At 56.6% G+C, this 21,025-nt stretch overlaps 1 protein-coding gene across 2 annotated transcripts; it reads right to left on the bottom strand.

Annotated features, from left to right (window-relative positions):
• Window positions 1–329: 329 nt before the first annotated feature.
• EHD1 (EH domain containing 1) lies at window positions 330–21,025 on the bottom strand. 2 transcript variants are annotated; one of them, XM_081532550.1, is made up of 7 exons: window positions 20,952–21,025; window positions 20,162–20,261; window positions 19,351–19,777; window positions 15,707–15,804; window positions 4,026–4,438; window positions 1,545–1,709; window positions 330–1,086 (listed from the first exon to the last, which is right to left on the bottom strand). In XM_081532550.1, the coding sequence occupies exons 3-7, from the start codon at window positions 19,752–19,754 to the stop codon at window positions 562–564; spliced, it is 1,605 nt and encodes a 534-aa protein (XP_081388676.1). In that variant the 5' UTR covers window positions 19,755–19,777; window positions 20,162–20,261; window positions 20,952–21,025; the 3' UTR covers window positions 330–561. The 2 variants fall into 2 exon arrangements, with proteins under 2 accessions (XP_081388676.1, XP_081388675.1); XM_081532549.1 differs by lacking the exon at window positions 20,162–20,261.

The raw sequence follows: 21,025 nt of genomic DNA, 5'->3' as shown, positions 1-21,025 counted from the left end.
GCTGGGCCTGGCTTCTGTGATGCCAAGTCAGGGGGACGCGGGAGCAAGGGCAGGGCCTGCGGATAGGGGGCCTCAGGAAGGGAAGGAGGAAGGCACAGAACCAACTGAACCGCGAGTGGTGGCGGAGGCCGGGCTAGGCGGGGAAGGGAGCCACTGGGCTGAAGGAGCGACTCAGCCTGAAACAAAGGGAGACTCAGCGTCCCTGTCTACAGGGGCTGCAGCTGCAGGAGGGGCGAGCCGGGGCAACTTCCCCCCTCGGGAGGTGAGGACAGGAGGACAGAGGCCCTGCGTGCGTGGGGCTGCCAGACGGAGGAGGCAAGAAAGAACGCTGCCTCTAACGTTATATATTAAAAATATCCAAGTTCTTATGCACAAAATTCCATCATTCACATATGAGTATCACCCCTGCCTCCCCAGAAGCAGCCTTAAGAGAAAGATGGTGGTCTTCCTTTGCAAGCTGAGGAAACAGCACTCAGTCTTTATGGTCTTGGAACTGCGGACCCTCCCCCCTAGTCTCTGCCTGGCCGGGTACTGAGGTGCTGGAGTCCGGTGGCAGGGCGCTCACTCGTGCCTCCGCTTGGAGGGTGGGACCAGGTGCGGGGGCAGGTCGGCGGGCAGCTCGTGGCCCTCCAGCTTGACTTTGATGAGGTGGTTGGCCAGGGCGAACTCCTCATCGTCCAGCAGCCCGTCCCGGTCCACGTCGGCCAGCTTCCAGATCTTCCCCAGCACCGTGTTGGGGAGCTTGGACTTTACCATCTCCTTCTTGGCGTTGGCGCCTGTGATCTTGCCATTGACGGGCGACAGCGTGTAGAAGATCTCGTCGTAGGTGGGCTTGTCCTTGCCCACCACCCACTCGACGTCATCAATGCCCTCACCGGCCCCCTCGCCATAGCCGTGCCCGAAGGGCCCGTTCATGGTGCCGTCGAAGGCACCGCCCTTCACGACCTGGGCGGGCATCAGGGACTCCTCCTGGCGCACCATCACCATTAGCCGGGCGATGTCATTGGCCAGCATGTCGTCCACTGTGTCCAGCAGCTTGGGCTTCAGGGCCTGGAACTTGCTGAAGTCCTGGGTCTGCAGGAGCTCCTGTCGGGGCAGGGGAGGGCGGACCAGCCTGGGTCAGGCCCTCCCGGGCTCTGGTGCTGCAGGTGCAGCAAAGGGTTCCCAAGCAAAAAGAGCTGCCTCCACCTCATAGCCCCAACCACGTCAATCTTGGCTCCCCCATCTCTTTAAGTCGGAGGTAAAAACAGTCCCCTCCTAGCAGGACTGGGGCAAGAATTAATTGGGAGGAGGCTGGGGTGCCTGGCACGGCCCTGCCCTCTCCCTACCCCTCCGGGTGAGTCACTATATTCCCCTGCCTGGTGTCACGGCCCGGGTCCACCTCTCCCCGGGTCACCTTCCGATTGGGCGGGGTGCGGCTTCCACTTTGGGAGGCCCCACCCCGTGGAGCCGGGGTTCCCTCCAGAATCACTGCCCCGGTGCCCTGAGCCGTCCGCATTCCGATTCCCACCAGCCCGCTCCCAGGGCATCAGGCGTGGCTGTACCTGCATCTTGCGGAGGTTGGGGAAGTCGCCGGGGGAGATCTGATGCTCCCGCTCAATCTTCTGGTAGATCTCACCCAGGTTGTTCACCAGCTCTTTCTTCTTGCTCTCCTTCCCGAAGACATTGGGCATCTCCTTCTTGAGGGAGCTGATGATGTAGGCATGGACCTGTGAAGACAGGGAAGGGGCGGAGTCAGGTGCTTCCTGGACACCTTCTCAGGGAGTGGCCTGATCAAGTTATGCCCAGTTGATCATCCGACAGCCTCAGGGATGACGAAGGATTAGACAACTCCCACAAGGCTATTCCCAGATGTTTCAGGCTTTATCTAAACTCAGTACCTTAGTTAGGTATATCTAAACCTTCCCTTCCCTACGGTGGGCTGGTCACCTGGCGAGAGCACAGCCCTCTAATCCTGTGGCCTGGCCAAGCAGCATCCAGCTGCAGCCAGCCAGCCTCTCACCCTCTCCGCCTAGACCTGCCAACTCCACCCTGAAAAACCCCTCCACTGGCCTGACCCTGTCTTCCCTGCAGGGTTGAAACCTGGCTGAGAACTGCCCAAGGGAAGCAGGTTGGTCACAGGGTCACAGTCACAGCTTTGCTTGTTACAGGCAGAGACTGAGCGACTCAGTCCAGGAAAAGGAAACAGTCTCACAACAGCAGGTGCAGGACAAGACTGGAGAGGCTGGGGCTTTCCAGGCAGAGTGACTCAACGTGCCCGAGGGCCGCGCCATTACACACCATCTCAGGGGAAGCCTGCCCTTGTTCTGTCCTGAGAGGCTGAGCGGGGCTGGATGGGAGGCCGGGGTGGGTGGCGGGTGGGTGGCGTGGTCCTTTCCTTCGACCAAGCAGAAGTTGGCCCGGAAACAGGCGACCAGCATTCCCCTCCACTCACTGCTCTCTCCCTCAGCTCAGGATGCCACTTGTCCCTGGAGGCCAGGAGCCACTTACGTGGATGTTCTCATGGGTTCCTTTCTCAGAACCAGCTCGCTCATCAGGAAGGTTCCAGAAGTGAGACAGTTCCAGAACTGAGCAGCCCCAAGTCCTCCAGGGCGGGGTTCTCCGAGCCCAGCCCCGAGCCCTACAGGGCAGGGTTCTCCCTCTTTACTAAGCATACAGTAGGTCACAGGAGACCGTGTCCAAATGCAGATTCTGGTTCAGTAGGGCAGAGGAGGGGCCTAGAAACCTATGGTTCTAGCAAGTTCCAGTCTACTAGTCCTGGGGCACTCTGGGTAACCAGGGTGGAGACACACCAAGGGATGAAGGATCACTGCTCATTATTTGGGCCAGGGAGCACCCAGAGCTCCCTGAATTCAGGCCTCAAGACAGTGGGTGCCCTGGGTCACTGTGTTTGGCCCACAACAGAGCCCCAGAGCCAGGCAGTCGGCTCCGGAGGGGCAGGAGCATGGCCTGGGGGGCTGCCCAGCTCTCCCAGGACAGGGCCTGCCCCTGGAGATGCTCACAATGCGGCATTATTCAAAATCATATATCCTATATCCATAGGCCATTGATCCCATGGTAGAGTCCGCCTGCCAACACAGGAGATTCAAGAGACATGGTTTCCATCCCTGGGTTGGGAAGATCCCCTAGAGAAGGAAATGGCAACCTACTCCAGTCTTCTTGCCTGGGAAATTCCATGGACAGAGGAGCATAGGGGGCAATAGTCCACAGGGTCGCAAAGAGTTGGACACGACTGAATGCTTGAGCACAGACACACAAGCGGACACACTCGGCTCCTCGATGTCTGAAGGGTCCACTGGCAGAATTAACCTTCTCTTCCCAGACCCGAGTCTTGCTAAAGTGCTTGGCCAGGCACTGAGGCTCCAAACTCAAGCAGATGTTGTGCACAGATGCCAGTAGGCCCTGAGCTTCCATGGAGGGTAAGGATGGTTTACAAGGGCTCTGGGGCAGAGGCCACCCAGTGGTCTCCCTGGCCTGCAGGCCTGTGCCCTAATTCTCCACGAACTACCTCCTGTTGCAGCTGAAGCATCACTTCCTGCCCAGGTACCCCCGTCTGGTCCACCCTCCTCAGGACAGCTCCCCAGCCACCTGCTTTTGTAGCAACCAAGACAATACAAATAAACTGTGCTTTCTTTTAGTCCTCTGCTTTTCCCCATGCGGCGGACAAATGCTGGGAGGGTGGGAACCTCGCAGTTCCCACCGCATCCCCGGCACGTGCTGCAGGCACTCAGTGCTTGGCAGGCCTGGGGGGGTCAGCCGATGAGGCCTCGTGTGGCTCCCCCACCTACTCTCCACTCCCCAGGCTGCCCCTGGGTACAGTGGCATCTTCTTGTTTGATGTTTATGTGTTAAAAAGAATCTCAGTGAGGAAGAGGCTGCACCCACAGGTGCACAAGAGGACAGATTCAGATGAGGCATGGCACAGTGTGGCCAATGAGTGCAGGGCTGGGTCTGGGGCATCCAGTCCCAGGGCCCCGAGTGGCTGCCCCAGAGTGCCCTGGCCCACGGCCGCCCCCCTGGGTCTACCTTGGCCAGCCGTGCCCGCTTGATTAGGTCATTGAGCTTCCTGAGGGCGGCGTTTCGGGGCAGAGACTGGATGTCTTTGAAGAGGTCCTGCTCCTCGGCCTCGAAGAGCTTGCGGTTGTCGGGGATGAGGAGCGGGTGGGACCAGAAGGAGCCGATGTATACCCGGACCACCTCAGGGGTGTTGATGATCTTCCCCAGGGACCACATGAGGGCCCCGTAGACCCGCATCAGCTGCTGCGTCTCGATCTGGTCGGCCTTGTTCAGCACCACGCGGATCTTGTCCTCGTGGTTCTTGAGGGCCTTGATGACCTCTGAGAACTCGTCGGAGATGTCCAGCTTGTGGGCGTCGAAGAGCAGGATGATACGGTCCACCCGCTCGGCGAACCACTCAAGGACGGCCGCAAAGTCATACCCTGCGGGAAGAGAAAGGGTGGGTCAGGGCCCTGGGGGTCTGATCTCTGACTTGGTCTGGCACTTCTCAGCCTAAGTTTCCAGAAGGGACTCCTGTGGACAGCACAGCACCCTGAGGGCAGCGGGTTAGGCACCCCCAGCTTCCATACCTACCATGGTAATGACATCACCCATGTAGCATCTGGCACAAAGAGATGCTTGACAAATAAATAATGGAAAGTGAAAGTGAAAGTCACTCAGTCGCGTCCGACTCTTTGTGACCCCATGTACTATACAGTCCATGGACTTCTCTAGGCCAGAATACTGGAGTGGGCAGCCTCTCTCTTCTCCAGGGGATCTTCCCAACCCAGAGAGCAAACCCAGGTCTCCCGCATTGCAGGCGGATTCTTTACCAGCTGAGCCACAAGGGAAGCCCATAATAATGGAAATGAAAAAAAAAATAATGAAATAGAAAAAAATAAAGCCCAAATAATGGAAAGAAGCTCATGAAGTCCATGTCCTAAAGTGGGTACAACTACGCCAAGAGCATGGAGGAGACCTGGCAGCACAGTTCAGCACTGGGTGGTGAGAACAGACTGGGGTGCTACCAGCTGGGTGCCCCTGCACGGCAGCCACAGTTAACAGCAATAAAACCTGCAGTCGCCGCTTGTCCAGGGCTCTGTGCTGGGCCCCTTGCTCTGTAGGAATGGCATTCATTCTCTATAATAGGGGTTGGCAAGCTACAGCTCAGGGGCCGGATGTGGCCTGCCACCTGTTTCATAAAGTTTTATTGGAACACAGCCTGCTCACCTGTACTGTCTCTGGCTGTTTCTGTGCTATGACAGCAGAGTTCAGCTGTGGCAAAGACCACGAGGCCTGGAAAGCCAATAATTTTGAACACTCTGACCCTGAGAGGAAATATTTGCTGACCCTTGCTCTATAAACCTATGAAGGGCTGCAAACCACTTCCCCCTCTAAAATGAATCGGCTGGACTAAGCCCCAGTTCCCAACTCTATTCTGTGCTGTTTCCCACCAACAATTAAGGCTGTTGGTCTGCGGCCGCACTGCTGACAGAACCGTCTGGTTCCAGCTGTCCCAGTCCCCCAGCTTCACACTGCATTTCCCAGCCTCTCTGCTGCAGAAATGAACAAGCCACGAAAAGGCGCACAAGCCCTTTGTCCTCGTCTCCCTACCCGAGAACTGGAATAGCAGGTGTGAGGGCAGGAGCTGGAATACCTACTCTGGGTTCTGCTGCTGCTGTATTGTATTTCACACAAACTATCAGATGCCTCATTGAAGCCAATGGGTCTGTGAGTCTCTGTAATAGTGGTTTAATTTGTAATCCATTTTTATAATTACGCCACCTCAAAATGCTTCTACCTGTACTGTCCCCAGAAGAAGTAAAAATTCTGCTTATCTTTTAGGAATACTAAGGAGTGGTAGGAGGGCCATGGAAACAAGGGCTCAAGAGTCTTTGGGAAGCTTGGGTCCCAGCTCTCGAGCTGCCACTCTCTGCGTGACTCTGGCCAAGTCCCCTTGTTCCTCACCTGCTACCCAGAGGCTACCCCAATGCAGGCCGACCCTCCTAGGAACCACTGTGTCCTTCCTTCCCAAAGTACAGTCATGCCCCTGAGAAGGTGCCAGAGAAAGCACTCCTGTACAGAAGGGCCTGGGACACTGCCTGGAAACAGGCCAAAAACCAGCCCCCTCTCCATTGCAGAGCTGTACCCACACTCCCCACCCCGACCAGGCTGGGAGTTAAACAGGCCTTCTCTAGACAGCAGGAAACAGAAAAGGAACAGGTAGAGGGGGAGGCCAAAGAAAAGGACCAAGTGTCAACAAAAGGCCCAGAGTGACTCACGGAGCCACAGAGAGGGCAGTCCTCCCCGCTTTCTTGTAAGGCGTGGGCTGAGCCGTCCCGCCAAGCCTCCCAGGCTGAACTTGAGTCTAGCCTCGTGGGCCGCCTCCCTCCAGCCAGAACACTCCCAGGGCTCGGGAGTGCTTTAAGATAAACCAGGCCAGGTGGGGTGTGCCTGCGGTGACGCTGTGCCTGGTTCGACAAACATTCCGGCTGCCTGGCTCTCTGTTCAAATAGGCTCCAGGGTTGTCTGCCCGCCCGAAGCCACAGCCATGCAGGCGTCTGCCCGCACCTGGACACACAGAGACAACGCAGGCCCTTAGTAAGAAAGCCCTGGAGTCCACTCCCAGCTCAGGCCACTGACTCTGTGATCTGAATTTCTTAACTTCTGAGTTATACTTTTTTTCATCTGTAAAAGTCAAATTACAATTCCTTTTCCTAAGCTCACAGGGAGGACTAAATGGCCTCCCAGCACAGGCCCCGGCACCGGATGACAACCGAGGGTCAGGCAGACTCAGGCCGGGGAGAGGGGGCAGGGACCCCTGGAACGAGGTTCCGGGTCACTGGGGTGCATCACTGATCAGGAACCAAGGGCGACAAACTGGCTCGAAGGGCATCAGCCTGGCTCGAAGGCCGGAGGCCAGTACTGGTCCTTGTGGCAAGACACTGAAACTTCAGGAAAACCCCAGATGTACGGCTTCTGTGGACCTAGTGCAGCCTGGCCAGGGCAACCCACTCTTGCCACAGGACGGGGGACCAAGACGCTCTGATGGGAGGCTCTGCCCACCCGCCCCCTCCCGTTTTTGAACAGGGTGGGAGTGAGGTGGAATCGGAGGCAGCAAAGCCCCTGTGAATGTGAACTTGAGCCTGAGCTGGGGAGCCATCAGCCTTCCACGGGCTGTGCAGACAAGGAATGGCCGGGCTACCAGATTCCCTGCACTCAGAGGATGTAGGAAGGCAGGGGGCAAGGGCTGGGTCGCTCCCCCACCCGCCACTGCCAGGCTGCGGGCTCCAAAGTACAAGGTCCCCAGAGCCCTGGAGGAGCAGGGAGCAGGCTGGCCCCAGCCTCGCCGCCACCGCCTTTTATGGCCGGCTCTGGGAACGGGAGGTCAGTGCTGAGAAGGCGATGACTCAGGACTGAAGGGCTGCTCCCTCTCAGCAAAAATGAGGCCCCCCTTCTCCCCTCGGCACACTGTTCGTCCTCAGACCGCCAAAAGTCCAAACGACCCGAGCCCCACAGCTGGGGAGGCGGTGATGCCAAAACCGAGCTGCTGGGAGAGGGGCGCCCTGATGGGCTGGGCTCGAGGCCCAGTTAGCTTTGGCCTGGGACTCAGGACGGCATGCAGGGAGCTGAGGTCACCCCCAGACTCCACCCAGCGTGGCCTCACCCCTCCCGTCCCCCAGTGGTGGTGGGGTGGGAGGAGATGACTGGGGGTGGGGGAGCTGATGGGGGGAGAGGAGGAGGAGAGAGAAAGGAGGAGGAAGCCGAGAGAAAGAGGAGGAGGAGGAATCGCCTCTGAACGAAGCACCAGGTCCACCAGCCCCACCCAGAGTGAGCATGGCCCTGACTGCAAACCCAACTACTCGCCCACATCTCAAGTTGGAGCCAACAGAGAGAAGCCCATTTTTTTGCAGGTGAATGAAATTTCCTGTTTATATGGAAAGCGCTCACACTTTTGGTGAGAGAGACTGGGTGGCTGGCCAAGCACGCTCACAGGTCATGCACAGGGTCTCAATGTTCAGACTCGAGAGACGTCATCGCAGGTGGAGGACCACATCCTACCACGTGGCTATGGCCACAGCAGGGGCCCCCAACACCTCAGCCTGTGTGTCTCCACGGGCACCAAGAGTTGAACCAACCCACATCAAGGATGCTGAGAGCAGCGACTGAGTCTGCTCTCTGCCTCAAGGGGCTCAACGGGAGGTGACAAATCCTGGGACCAGGGACACATCCAGAGAGGAGCCCTCCACCCCCAGCACTGCCCCAGGCACTGAGCCTCCAGACTCTGAGACATCCTAGAGGTCAGCCTTGGCGGCAGGACCAGGCTAACACACAGCAACCCAAGCAAAAGCAGGAAGGCACGTGCGCCCAGTGAGGAGGACACCACGATCCACACACCAGCGCGGACACTGTGCTGCAGCCTCATGCATCTCAGGAGGGATGGTCATGAGGGTGCTGACACCCACAAAGGACACAGACCACACAGTCGGGGATTTGAGCTGGAAAGAAAAGGCTGAGCCTGCAGTGTGAGTAAAAGCCAGCGCTGATAAGAGACAAGCTTGGCTCAGGAAGTTTGGGACCTTGAAGACATTATGAAATGATGAAACAAGCTGGTCACGGGGGATGATTCCACCGGTATGAAGTGCCTCGAGTCAAACCCACAGACAGAAAGTGGAATGGTGGGGGTCAAGGCCTGGAGAGGGGGCGGGGAGCTGTACTTTAATGGGGACAGAGCTTCCCCTTGGGGAGAGGGAGAAAGTTATGGAGGAGTTAGATGGTGGTGGTGTTTGTACAACAATGAGAACGTACTTAAAGCTACTGACCTATGCACTTAAAATATGGCTGAAATGGTAAACCTTATGTTACGCATATTTCAGACTTCCTGTAGCTCAGATGGTAAAGAATGTGCCTGCAGTGCAGGAGATCAGGGTTTGATCCCTGGGTCGGGAAGATCCCCTGGAGAAGGGAATGGCAACCCAATTTTGCCTGGAGAATTCCATGGACAGACCATCAGGTTGCAAAGAGTCAGACACAACTGAGTGATTGACACTTTCATGCATATTTTACATAGGCCATATGGACAGGAGGCCCCAGCCTGCCCCTCTCGCCTTGGCCCCGTCCTTAGTGAGCCTCCTGCAGGTCCCAGCTGCTCCAGGGGTTCTGCCCCTGTGGTGCTGGCTCCCTTGTACGGGGTCTGCCTTCTAGTCAAGAGTCTTGCTCCCCACCCTCTGGCACAGAGGTGAAGAGGGAAGAGTTGGGATTCAGCCTTGCCCCAGCCCAGCACCCTCCAAACACACGTAGTTCTAGTAGCTGGGGGGAAAGCTGCTTCAGATATTCCAGAAGTTTCTAGAATGCAAACAATAGAGGGTTTGTCTCCAGTCAACTTTTGTTTCCTGCAGCCATTCAAGCCGCGTGGGCCTCGGCGTTTCTTACCACCGCTCCCATCACACATGCTTAACCCGTGCTGGGGCCAAGAGGAAGGGGTCCAGGGGGACAAGAGAGATTAAAGAGCTAAGAATACACACCGTGAGGACTTGTTCAGAGTTTCCTTGGGCTACAATTCTTAAGGGAAGGGCACAGAGGTTGGGAGAATGGGGCCTCCCCAGTCTAGGCATTTACCCAAAGAAACTGAGAAACTGGGACTTCCCTGGTCCAGTGGTTAAGACTCGGCACTTCCACTGCGGGGGCAGCTGTTTGATCCCTGGTCAGGGTACTAAGACCCCACATGCCTCAAGAACTGAGAAATTAAAATTAGCACTCTGCACGAACGTTAACAGCAGCTTTATTCAAAACTGCTCCAAACCGGAAACCTAGATGCCCTTCAACAGGAGGATGGATGACAAGTTACGGTACATCCATACTCCAGGATACAACAGCTACAAAAAGGAATGAACTGCTGACTCTCAAAGACAGATGAGCCTCAAAAGCACATGCTAAGTGCAAGAACACAGACACTAAAGGCTTCATCCCGTATGATTCCGTCTATGCCTTTCTGGAAAGGCACGACCTTGGGGCAAAGATCAGTGGTTGCCTGATGAGGGATGTAGATGAGGGACTATAAAGGGGTGCAGGGAACTTTCTGGGGATGATGAAAACTCTGTATCTTGGTCATGGTGGTAGTGGTTATACAACTGCTGCCTTGGCTGAACTTTTATCGTATGTAACAGACCTCAATCAATCTGGCCTAGAAATAAGCAACAAAGAACGGGGTGGGGGAGGGCAGGGGGAAGGGTCAGGCCCTGACTCCAGAGTCAGGCCTGGACCTTCTACTCTCTGAGCTTCTGTTTCTTCATCTGCATTGTGAAGGTGGCAAGTTTCACTGTGACTGTGAGTGAGTGCCTGATCTGCCCTAAGCGCTCCGTAAATGTTTGCAATCTCTTACTCACAGGATTTGTATTTTGGGCCCAAGAAGCTCAAATTCCGATGGCTGTGTGGGCAACGACTTCTAATGTGTGAAGAATGCCTCGTACCCCAAATATAAACCGAGTGTTTGCAGGCAGCTGCCCGGGAACAGGTGGGGCTCCAGCATGGGCTGGTCCCACTCTCCCACAGGGAGAGGGCCAAAAGCTGGACAGGGGTGGGGGTGTGGGGGTGTGGGGGTGTGGGAGGGAGGTGGTGAGAGGAAGGCCCTGAGGAGGGTAGCAGTGCTGAAGCCAGGCCCCCAGAGGAGGTCCTGGAGTCTGAAGGGAAATCCCTGCTGAGTCAGTGCTTCCCCTCCTCCAGCCTCCTCGGGATGTTGTTCAGAGAAAGGCCTTTCTCATCACAGTCTGGGAATCCCTGGGTTTTTCAGTGTATTTTTATTCAGCTGACATTTGTGGAACACTGAACTGGGCAGCGGGCACCAGGGCAAAAGCTTAACACATGCAAATTCCTGTGACCATCAATGAGAACCCAGGGGCTGGTGCTGCTCTCCCTGTTCTATCGACGTGGCTCCTGGGGGCGCAGCAACCCCCTAGGGCCCCAGCTCCTAAGCACTGACCTGGGACTCGAACCTTCTGTCATCATCTGTGCTGGGAACCCAGGAGGGATGCAGTACTTGGCCTCTCACGAGGCTTCAAGGCAGCCTCATGGAGCCGTACTATGGGCTACAGAAAACCTGGTGAGCTTTTGGGGCCAGGGCCTCTCAGGAGAGGGCAGCAGGAAGGGCCACCTGCGGTCAGAGGGCTCCAGGACTGGGCCAGAGATGGCTCCTGAGCTTAGATGGAGCCTGGAATCCAGGGACAGTCAGCAGGGAGCAAGTGAGAACCCAGCCTTAGCCAGGGCTCCCAGGTCCCATCCATGGATGGCTGGGGTGGGGGGCGGATTTCTAGCTGGAGGCAGAGAATAGTGAGGGGAAAAAAAGGAGAAAAAAAATCTCAGCATTGCTGTTCAAAGCCCTGAACCTCAGGCTCATTTCTGGACTCGGAATCTGGTCTCAGGTGGAGAGAGAAACAGGGTAGACCCTGCGCATTCCAGGGAGCTGAGCCAAGCACAGCAGGGCCCAGGGCTTGTCCGAGCCATGCTCTCGGAGCTCCTCGGCCCAGAGCGCCGGCCTCCTGCACACTGAAGCCTCTGCTAGGTTCGAATCCCAGTGCCAGCACGTGCTGGCCCATGTCCTCTTAGGCTGCTTAATGGTGCTAAGCCTCTGTTTCCTCATCTGAAGAGTGGCGGCTTCCTGGCAGAGGCAGCTGCTGCAGCCGGTGAGTGGTGCTGGTTCCCAGCGCAGAGGTCAAGCAGAAAGCAGACACTGGCCGGCCGAGCTCCATCCTCTAATGCAATCTGAAACGACTGGTCCCTGGACTGGTCCCTGCTGACTCGACTCCCACGGCGGGTGGGGGTGGGTGGGGAACGAGGCACAAAAGTTACGTCTCAGCTCACAGCCTCGCCGTGACAGTGGCAAGCGCGCCCTGGCCCGGCCCCTGCTTGCACCTAGCACCTCCCTCCGCTGCGCATGGAGGACTGGCGTGGGAAGACCCGCTCCTGCCCAGGCCCTGCCCGCCTATGCCGTCAGCCAGCAGCCTGGGAGCCCCGGGCACCAGCCCTGTGGGCCCCATGTGCCCTCTGGAATGCCTTGTATCAGTCACACGGGCAGCACCCAAGAATGAACGCTGGCCCCGCAGGTCACCTTTGTCCGCTGACACGAGAGCACTTTATCTTTAAAGGCACTCAGGAGATTAGCACAAGGGTTGGGGGGGCAGCCCGAGACCCCCCCCAGAGGCCCCTACTCTTCCCCGCAGCACTTCTCAGGCGTCTCCTGCGGGGCCTGGGCTGGGTCCTGATTGCTTTGGGCCTGCTCAAGCCCCACCTCTTATCTCCCTACCCAGTACTTCCTGCACACACTAGGCACCGTTCAGAAAGAGGAAAAGTCAAGAGGGACCAGGCCAACAGGGTGGGAACTGGAGGTAAATGCAATAAATGACGCCAACTGTAGCCTCCAGAAGGCTGCTCGACTTCCAGGGAATGAGGTCAGCAGACCACAGAAACGCCTGCTCCCTGCCCGGGACCCATGTGTGCTGTGGACACGATCTTTCTGAGAGGGAAATACCTGCTTTCCACCCTGTCAGCACCAGGAGCAAGGGGTGGCCGCCAGGGAGCCTGGAACGCACTGCCCTCCCCTGACTTCCTCTGCCGGGGGACAGGGGACCTTTGCAGTGACAGACAAATGGGGTCTCCAAGGAGGAGAAGCCGACCGCTTTTGTGTCCACCTGGAGGACACCACCCCGGAGGCCACACCCAGCACATCTAAGAGGTCCTGTCTGATGGCCTTTCTCCACTGATAAAACGCTGACCCCAAACATAGCCCACAGTAAATCCCAACTTGGTAACTTTTAGTGCATGCTAAGTCGCTTCAGTCGTGTCCGACTCTGTGTGACCCCATGGACTGTAGCCCTGCAGCTTCCTCTGTCCATGGGAGTGTCCAGGCAAGAATACTGGAGTGGGTGGCCATGCCCTCCTCCAGGGGATCTTCCTGACCCAAGGATCGAACCCACGTCTCTTAAGTCTCCTGTATCGGCAGGCGGGTTCTTTACCACTAGTGCCATGTGGGAAGCCCAACACTTTTAGTAGGATACTTTAAGACCACTAGAGTTACAGAGAGAAAGAAACAGTGCGTAAAATCAGCTGGATCTCTCACTGTTTCACAGAAGAACACCCCTCCTTCAATCAGAGTGATGCACTTATCTAAGCCAACCTCCTTCCCCCTGCCCATGATGGGGAAATACAGAGGTCTCCTGCTAGCTTCTTCCTCCAAGTATCTGCCATGTGCATGGGTAGCATGTGGGCTGGGACGGCCTGGTCCCCAGTAACACGCACACCGCCTGACTGCAGAGCACGCTGAGGCCCTCCTCAGTGCCCGTCCCGCAGGCAGCAAGTCTGGACACCACTGCCTACCCTTCTACGGATGGGGTGAGGAAGCAGAGGGAAGGGGAGCAGGGGAGGGAAACACCCCTGCAGGCAGCGCCAGGGTACCCTGTGCAGCAAGACAGACACTCATGCGACTTCCTTGGTGGTCCAGTGGCTAAGACTCTGTGCTCCTAATGCAGGGAGCCCGGGTTTGATCCCTGGTCAGGGAACTAGAGCCCACATGCCGCAAGAAGACTTTGCATGCCCCAACGAAGACTGAAGAGCCTGCGCACTGCAACTGGGGATCAGGCATAGCCAAATAAATAAATATTGGAAAAAAAAAAGAGAGAGAGGCAGATACGCCCCACTCCTCAGTCAGCTGAGCTCTAAGGCGCCTGCCTGAAGTTTCAAAAACTGCCCAGCAGGGGAACTTCACAGCGCTGGTGGAAAACTGCTATTTCTGAGTTCCCTTTTAGGAGATAACAGGGACCACAAGAACCCTAAATGCTTTTCCTTAAATACCTTAACTGCTAGCTCTGAAGGTTATAAGAGGGTGGCGTTTGGGGAGGATGTGTGTGTGCATGCCAAGTCACTTTAGTTATGTCCAACTTTGTGCCACCCTATGGACTGCAGCCCACCAGCCTCCTCTGTCCATGGGATTCTCCAGGCCAGAATACTGAAGTGGGCTGTCATGCCCTCCTCCAGGGGATCTTCTTGACCCAGGGATCAAACCTGGGTCTCCTGCTGCTACCTGCACTGCAGGTAGATTCTTTACCGTAGAGCCACTGGGGAAGCCCTTTTTATGAGCTATTATTACCCCTTATCCAAAGATGCATTCATATCAACTGACCAATCTGATCTCATGGCCCCCAGTCAGGAGACCCCCTTCCCGCCTACTCCTCCAGGCCATTAAAGACATAAATCTACAGAGCCTCAAAGAAAGTTCCCCTAGGGTAGCTCAATCCTGGAGGGAGATGGAGAAGAAATTCCCTTTTGTGGGTCTCTCTCTTTAAGAGTAACTTAAATGGCAACCCACTCCAGCGTTCTTGCCTGGAGAATCCCAGGGTCGGCGGAGCCTGGTAGGCTGCAGTCCATGGGGTCACAAAGAGTCGGAGGCGACTGAACTGAACTGAACTGAATCAGATATTTAAGGCTTGTTTTGGCAAATGACAAGACAAGAGCCTTGTTTACTGGGCATTTTCTTAAAACCAGGTTGGAACAATAACAGCAATAAGAAAGAAAAAACTGGCCCTTGCCACTTTCAAAGAGGCCCCCAAATCTGCCCTCTTGAACCCCTAGATGTATGACTATCATCAGGGGTGGAAAACCTAAAAGTTTAAACCAGATGGAGAGATAAGAGAGCAGTTTCAGCATGTTCTGATGCAATCCCATATCGACAGGGGCCCACAAGCCAGGAAAAAAAAGGAGCAGCAGGCTTTCTCAGCACTGAAAACAGGGCCCCAACCCCCTCACACACACTGCCTCCCAAATCTCAGGCTGCTGGCTTCTGCTGCGAAGCTCACTAATGCCTGCTGGGGAAGGGGGAGAGACAGGAGAGGTCTGCGAGTTAATGATAAACAAATCTGGCCACTTGTCTTCAACCTCCTCTGAGGCTGATCCTATTTCACTTTTACATTCGCAGCTGCAGGCTCTGCTCTGAGCCGGCCCCCATGCTCCTCCCAGAGAGCATTCAAACCCTGAGGCTTCCCTCCTTTCTACAGAAAGAGGCAGCAGCAGAAATATAACCCAGTTCAGGCGCATCCTGAACCAGATTTTTAGAAAAGCTTGGTGAAGTTGAGACAGGAGTTTACACAACTAGAATGTGCCTGGTGCACTAATATTCGGCAAACCTTACCACCACACATGGCACCCAGGGAGGCTGCTGATGAACAGTATTTAAGCAAATTTAAACATGTTTCCACAGCCCAAAATGTTTAACAGATCCCTGCCAGCTTCTCTTTTTGGCTCACTCGTTCATGTCAAACTGTTCTCTCACAGTTCTGCTGGACTCGCTAGGAATTTATACACCTCTGGGGGGGCAAAGCTTTCAAACTAAGGTGAATGAGCCCCAGGGGAACCAGAGGCTCATTCAGAGCAGCAATGCTGACTGGGGTACCTGGACCTCACAGTCAGCCAGGATCCTGTCCTCCTTTCCAGAAGGCCCCAGGGGCCGGGAAGCTTGAAAACCACACACAGCTGGCTGTCGTCTCACCCTGACAGCTCCTTTAACCTCAGCAAAGGGAGCCACCATGCAAATAGCAAGGCTGATGGGAAAAGGGTTCTCACTCGGGCTGGGAGAGACTTGGGCAGCCTCTGGGCCGTGTCCCTGACGTCAGATGGAAGTCGTCTGACGACACCGGGCGCCCCGGGTTGTGTCAGAGCTTGTTTACCTCTGCTGATGCGCTGCTTCTCTCCAGACAGGATCCCCGGAGTGTCGATGATGCTTATGCTGTCCAGGACCGGGTTGGGCAGCTGGGCGCACATGAACCTGCACGAGACCAAGAGTCCGGAAGAGCGAGGTCAAGATTCGGGTATCGCTGCTCTGGGTCAAACAGCAGTGATTTCTGTACTCCCTCATCTCTGCCTCTGGCTTCCCTTTCAGAAGCAAGGAACCTAAAGGTTGTTTCTCTATTGTCTTACGTTTCCAGGGGTGGGAACTCCCTGGCGGTTCAGTGTTGAGGATGTTGTACTTCCACTGCAGGAGGCACAGGTTCGATCCCTGGTGGGGGAACTAAGATCCTGCATGCTATGTGGCCAGGAAAAAAAAAAAAGTTTCCAGGGTGGCCAGTAGATTTCTCGTATTGTCTTAACTGGGAATCCAACCAGCAGGCTCCAACTGACCCACATCAGCACTTCCCTCACTGAGCTCTTCCCCCCAGAGTTCGAGAGTTCAACTTCCAAGTTGCTGACGTGTTAGCGAAAACTGCACGCACAAGCCTTGGTCACCATTCAAATCCAGAAGGAAGGGAGAAGAGTGACAACAGGGACCTTGGAATTCCATATTCAGATTTTCAACCACCTGGCTAAATTTCCACACACCGAGAGAGATGGTCCTTTTCTATGCCTGCTGGGGCCAGCCCTCCCTCCCACCCAGCTGCTCGGGTGAAGGGACTGCGGTGAGTGGCCAGCGACAGCCGGGGGACCACACAGTCGGTGGTCCAGGCTGGTGGACGGTGGGACAGGGAAACACAGACACCAAATTCTCTGAAAGTCAAAGCAGATCGGGGAGGAATGAAGCCAGAATCACAGGCGAGGCCTCAGCTCTGTATGCCTGAGTTCCCACCGAGTTCAACACAGCCCAGAAGGACTGTCCCATCTGATACCAGAGATTCTTGACTGGACACAGAGAAGTCCTTTAAACACTTCTCTAGAAAAGGTACTTCTAGCAAAAAAACACTGGCCCATTGTCTAGGAATCTGAGGAGATTAGCTTCTCCCTTGGCCCCACCCCCTTAATGACTGCAGCCCACAGACTAGGGGCAGCTGGCCGGGGGGCGAGAGGTGCTGCCTGCAGGCACAGCCGAGCAAAAGCAGCTGACCCTCAGGATGAAGAAAGCTTGGGCCTCATCCTCACCGTGCCAGCAGCAGAGCACATATGCTGTAAATAAACCACACGACCTGGCGCTCCTGCCAGGGAAGGAGTCAGCGGAGAGAAAACCAAAACGGGAGGATTTTCAGCTGGCTCTGAGAAGCAATACACATAAAACGGCCTTGTGAAGAGCCTCGCCATAAGCCAACATCTGTTCGGATCGGGTGCTCTGCAAAGTCCAGGGAGCGAGACCGAAAACACGAAAGGGAGCGGGCAGTGTAGATGCGTCCCATCCCGTTTTCTCACCAACAAGGACGTGCTGATTTCATCTCGAGCTACAAGTACCAGTTACAAGTACCCGGGCTGCACCCTGCCTCTGATTTGAGTCTTAGAGCAGCCACTCAGGAGGAAGAGGCCAGAAAGTCAAGTCCATGACTCAATGAGTCTCTTTAAGGGTGCGGGAGAGGCTGTGTCAGCCAGTGAAGAGCCCCCTTTGTGTGCCCCGGCTGGCGGGCGGTGCTGGTGTACTACACGGGCTGACACAGATCGGGCCTCGGCTCCAGCGCAAACCCACATCCCCACCATCGGCTGACCAGGCCCCTTCCGGTGAGGTCGTTAGTATTCTGGGACCCTCTGGCGATGAAGCGGTGGCAGAAGGAAATAAAAGCGTGGCTCTGGGATCCTGCGGCACCAGCATAGTCAGGGTGCTTCTCTTCGACCCAGCACTCCTGAACTGCTGTTTTTTTTCTTTTCCAGGGAGAAGCAGCAGGAGGAGGTAACTGGCTGCACAAAAGCTGACAGTCGGCCCTGCAAGGGCGCTGCATTAACCTGCTCGGTGGTGAACTCGTCAACGGCTGGGGTCCCTGAGCAGCGGTTTCCTGAACAAGATGTTGTCTAAGATCCCTTCCAGCTCTGAAACTTTAGGTCTCCAAATTCAGAAAATAGGTCATACATCCACTTCTCCTTACAAAGAAGGTCTGCTCTCACAATCAACAGTGGACACCTAAGACCAGCAGAAGGAGATACAGCTCCTTCCTTCCAGCCTCCCAAACTTCTCCAGGAGAGCAGACCTAAGAGTGCTCGGAATTCCCAGCCTGGCAGGGCAACTTTCCACAAGACTGTATGGCACCCACCAGGTGCCAGTCAGCCAGCTGCCCATCTACAGGTACAGGTCTCAGACCCCAGTATCCCTCCAAGGCAGGCTCCTGGCCAGGAGGACCCTGCCTCTTCAGGAGTCTCACTCCAAGGGCTTTACTGTACTCTGGCCCTGACTCACCAACACCATAAGCCATGAAACAGGAAGACAGGTTTAAATGCCCCGAAGAGGCAAAAAGACAACGGAAGCCTGCTTGTCTTCTCGGTTAAAAGGTCATCTCTGCACACGGAGGTCGGCCTGGCCACTGGCTGGGATCGAGGGCGAGCTGGTCTACCCTGTGGGGCTGGACAGTGTCTGGAAAGGAATGTGATCACACAGGGCGGGGACCTTCTGGAAGGCAAGAGTCAGGGATTCCTTCCCAGGCCCTTCCCCAGAAGGGACTTTGAAAGGCACGTAAAGTCACTTCTCTAATGGAGTCTGGCAGAGAGGACAGATTTGTGAAGTCCTTTGGTATGTCCCCTGGGAGTGTGGGGGGAAGGATTTTAGAATCCCCATTGAGCCAGGACCTTGAGTTCCTTCAGAGAAAAGTGAACTAGGCTGTAGCGCTCCTGAGAGAGGAGGCTGATGTATTTCATTCATAGCGTCCTGAAGATTAGACCTTTACAGGGTTACCCTCATTTACCCATTTAACTGGGAAACGGAGTCCCAAGTAGGTTAGAGAACATCCTAGGGAGTTTACAGGGGCTGGAATCTCATTCCAGGGCTCCAGGGGCCACGGCCTGGCAGCACAGAGCCTTACCCCAGAGACTTTAAAGCAGCACAGGCCCTGCAGAGCTGCCCCTGGAAGAAGTGCTGGTGCTCCCCTCGGTCTGCTGCCTCTACAGGCAGCCCCAAACTCAGCAGGCCAGGGCAGATCTCCCCGGTCCCTCCTCCGCAAACCACCGGTCCCCGGGGAGGCACATCACACCAGCAAAGTGAATGGCTAAAAGTTTCACTGTATTTTTCCAGGACACTTACGAAACAGACCCTTGAAGGGAGGGGGTAAAGGGGTTGGTTTGAATGAATTAGGTGCGCCCAGCCTTAGGGAAGGAGGTGGAAACCAAGACTATCTGAGGGATGTGAGGAGTCTGGGATCTGCCAGGGTGGGGGGGTTGGGAGTTAAACCGATAACCTGGGAAATTCGAGGGGGGGGCGCGGGAGGAGACAGAGCCGCAGGAGCCGGCGACGCCCACTCTCAGACCCCCCTTGGTAAGGGTTTTCTTTGGAAAGTGGCAGGGGACCAAGTTCCGGGGAGTGGTCGCTGGGGGCGTCTCGCGGAGGCTTCGGACAAAGAACAGGGGGGCAGTGGTCACTGGACGGTCGGGACCTTGGCTGCCCCCTCCCCCCTACCCTGGGTCGAGCGGTGGCTACCTGTTGAGGAAGGCGTTGCCGAAGGCGTTGAGCTTACGGAAGGGCCGCCGCGGGTCGACGACGAGCGCGTTGCCCGGCACCACGCCCTCGGTGGGGCCGTGCATGACCGCGATGAAAGAGTCGGTGGTGGGCTCAGGCCCGATGCGCATTCCCGGGAAGTCCTGCTCAATCAGGTGCCGGATGAAGGTGGTCTTGCCTGTGCTGTACTGGCCCACGAGGAGCACCATGGGCTTGTTGTCGAAGTCGGCGTCCTCCAGCGCCGGCGAGTGGAACTCGTGGAAGCGGTAATACTCCTCCAGGGGCAGCAGCTTCTGCGCGTACAACTGCCGCAGCCCCTCGGACACTGTCTGGAAGAGCTCCGGCTCCTTTTTGCGGCGGGCATCCTTGCTGACCCAGCTGAACATGCTGCCGGACACCGGGCTGGCTACTGCGGGGCAAAGGGGCGGCTGAGGGCCGGGCGAGGACGCGGAGCCGAGGCTGGGCCGGGCCGGCCGGCTGAGGGGGCGGTGGGGCAAGGGGGCGGGGAGCGGCCCGCACTGCGCAGGCGCACGGAGCGGCCGGCCGAGTGCCCTTCTGAGCAGTGGAACGCGCGCCTAGCCGTGCGCTCTTTATAAGGCCCGGCCGCGCGTTCGCGCCGCCGCCACTTGGGGCCGCGGGGAACCGAGAGAGGGAAGGAGGAACCCCGCCCGCGCACTCTGCGCCACGTCCTCCCCTCCCCCGCCCCTCATTGGCCGATTCCAAATCTCGCGAGCGCCGCTATTTCCTCTGAGGCCCGCCCCCCCCCCCGGCCCGGGTGCCGTGGCAACCGCACCTGTTTCGCCCCGCTCATTATGGGGCGGCTCGCGGAAGTGCTGCGGTCCCGAAGGCGGCTGGCCGGAGTGCGGCGCGCGGAGGTTCCAGCGTCTGCACGCCTTCCTCCCCCGCGAGATTCCCAGTTGGACACCCCAGTACCCTGAATACGCGCCCCACCGCAGCTCCCTCAAAGGACGGCCCTCCTCCTCCCACTCAGAATGCCCAGAAGCATGGGAGAACCCCGTGTGCCACGCGCCTCCTGTCTGCACTGCCCTTCCTTGCCTCCTCCTCTCGCCCCTGCTTCCCTGATACTCCTTCTCATCCCCTCGTCTTTTATCTGCTCTGGGAGAGGGAGAGACAGGAATGAGGTAGCGGAGAAAGCTGAGGGAGTAGACCATCCAAGGTGGGGTGGTGACTGGGGAAATAAAAATGGAAAGAGGAGGCTGGTGGGGAAAGTCTGAGCCGTGGCAAGAGACCTGAGCTCCCCACAGGCCAGGAATTGGGAGCTGGACACTAGCAGTGGAGGACACATATGACATAGAACACGTGAGGAAGAAGAGACCCCTCCCTCAGGAGGCTGCCTCTGAGGGTGGGGAAGTGGGGTGAAGAGGAAGTTAGGCCCTCTGGCACTTCCAGTTTTGAGGAAGTTAATCAGAAATTCCCTGTGTAGGGTGGAGAGGAAACGTGGGGCAACAGTGAAATCTTGTGGGAACTCAGGGGGAATTAAAAAAACCCAAATACTTCCGCTTTCCTCCCTGGGTCACCACCAGTTACCATGCTTTACTCTGACCTGTGCCTCCTGCCCTTACCAGTTCCTGGCTCTTCCGTTAGGCTCATTCCTCCACCATCATCCCGGGCCACACATAGGCCCCCTTGGCTGTCC

This window comes from Giraffa tippelskirchi, chromosome 10 (assembly GCF_054371585.1).
Source record: "Giraffa tippelskirchi isolate mGirTip1 chromosome 10, T2T-mGirTip1v1.2.pri, whole genome shotgun sequence".
Classification (NCBI taxonomy): domain Eukaryota; kingdom Metazoa; phylum Chordata; class Mammalia; order Artiodactyla; family Giraffidae; genus Giraffa; species Giraffa tippelskirchi.
This window is presented reverse-complemented; position numbering and strand designations above follow the sequence as displayed.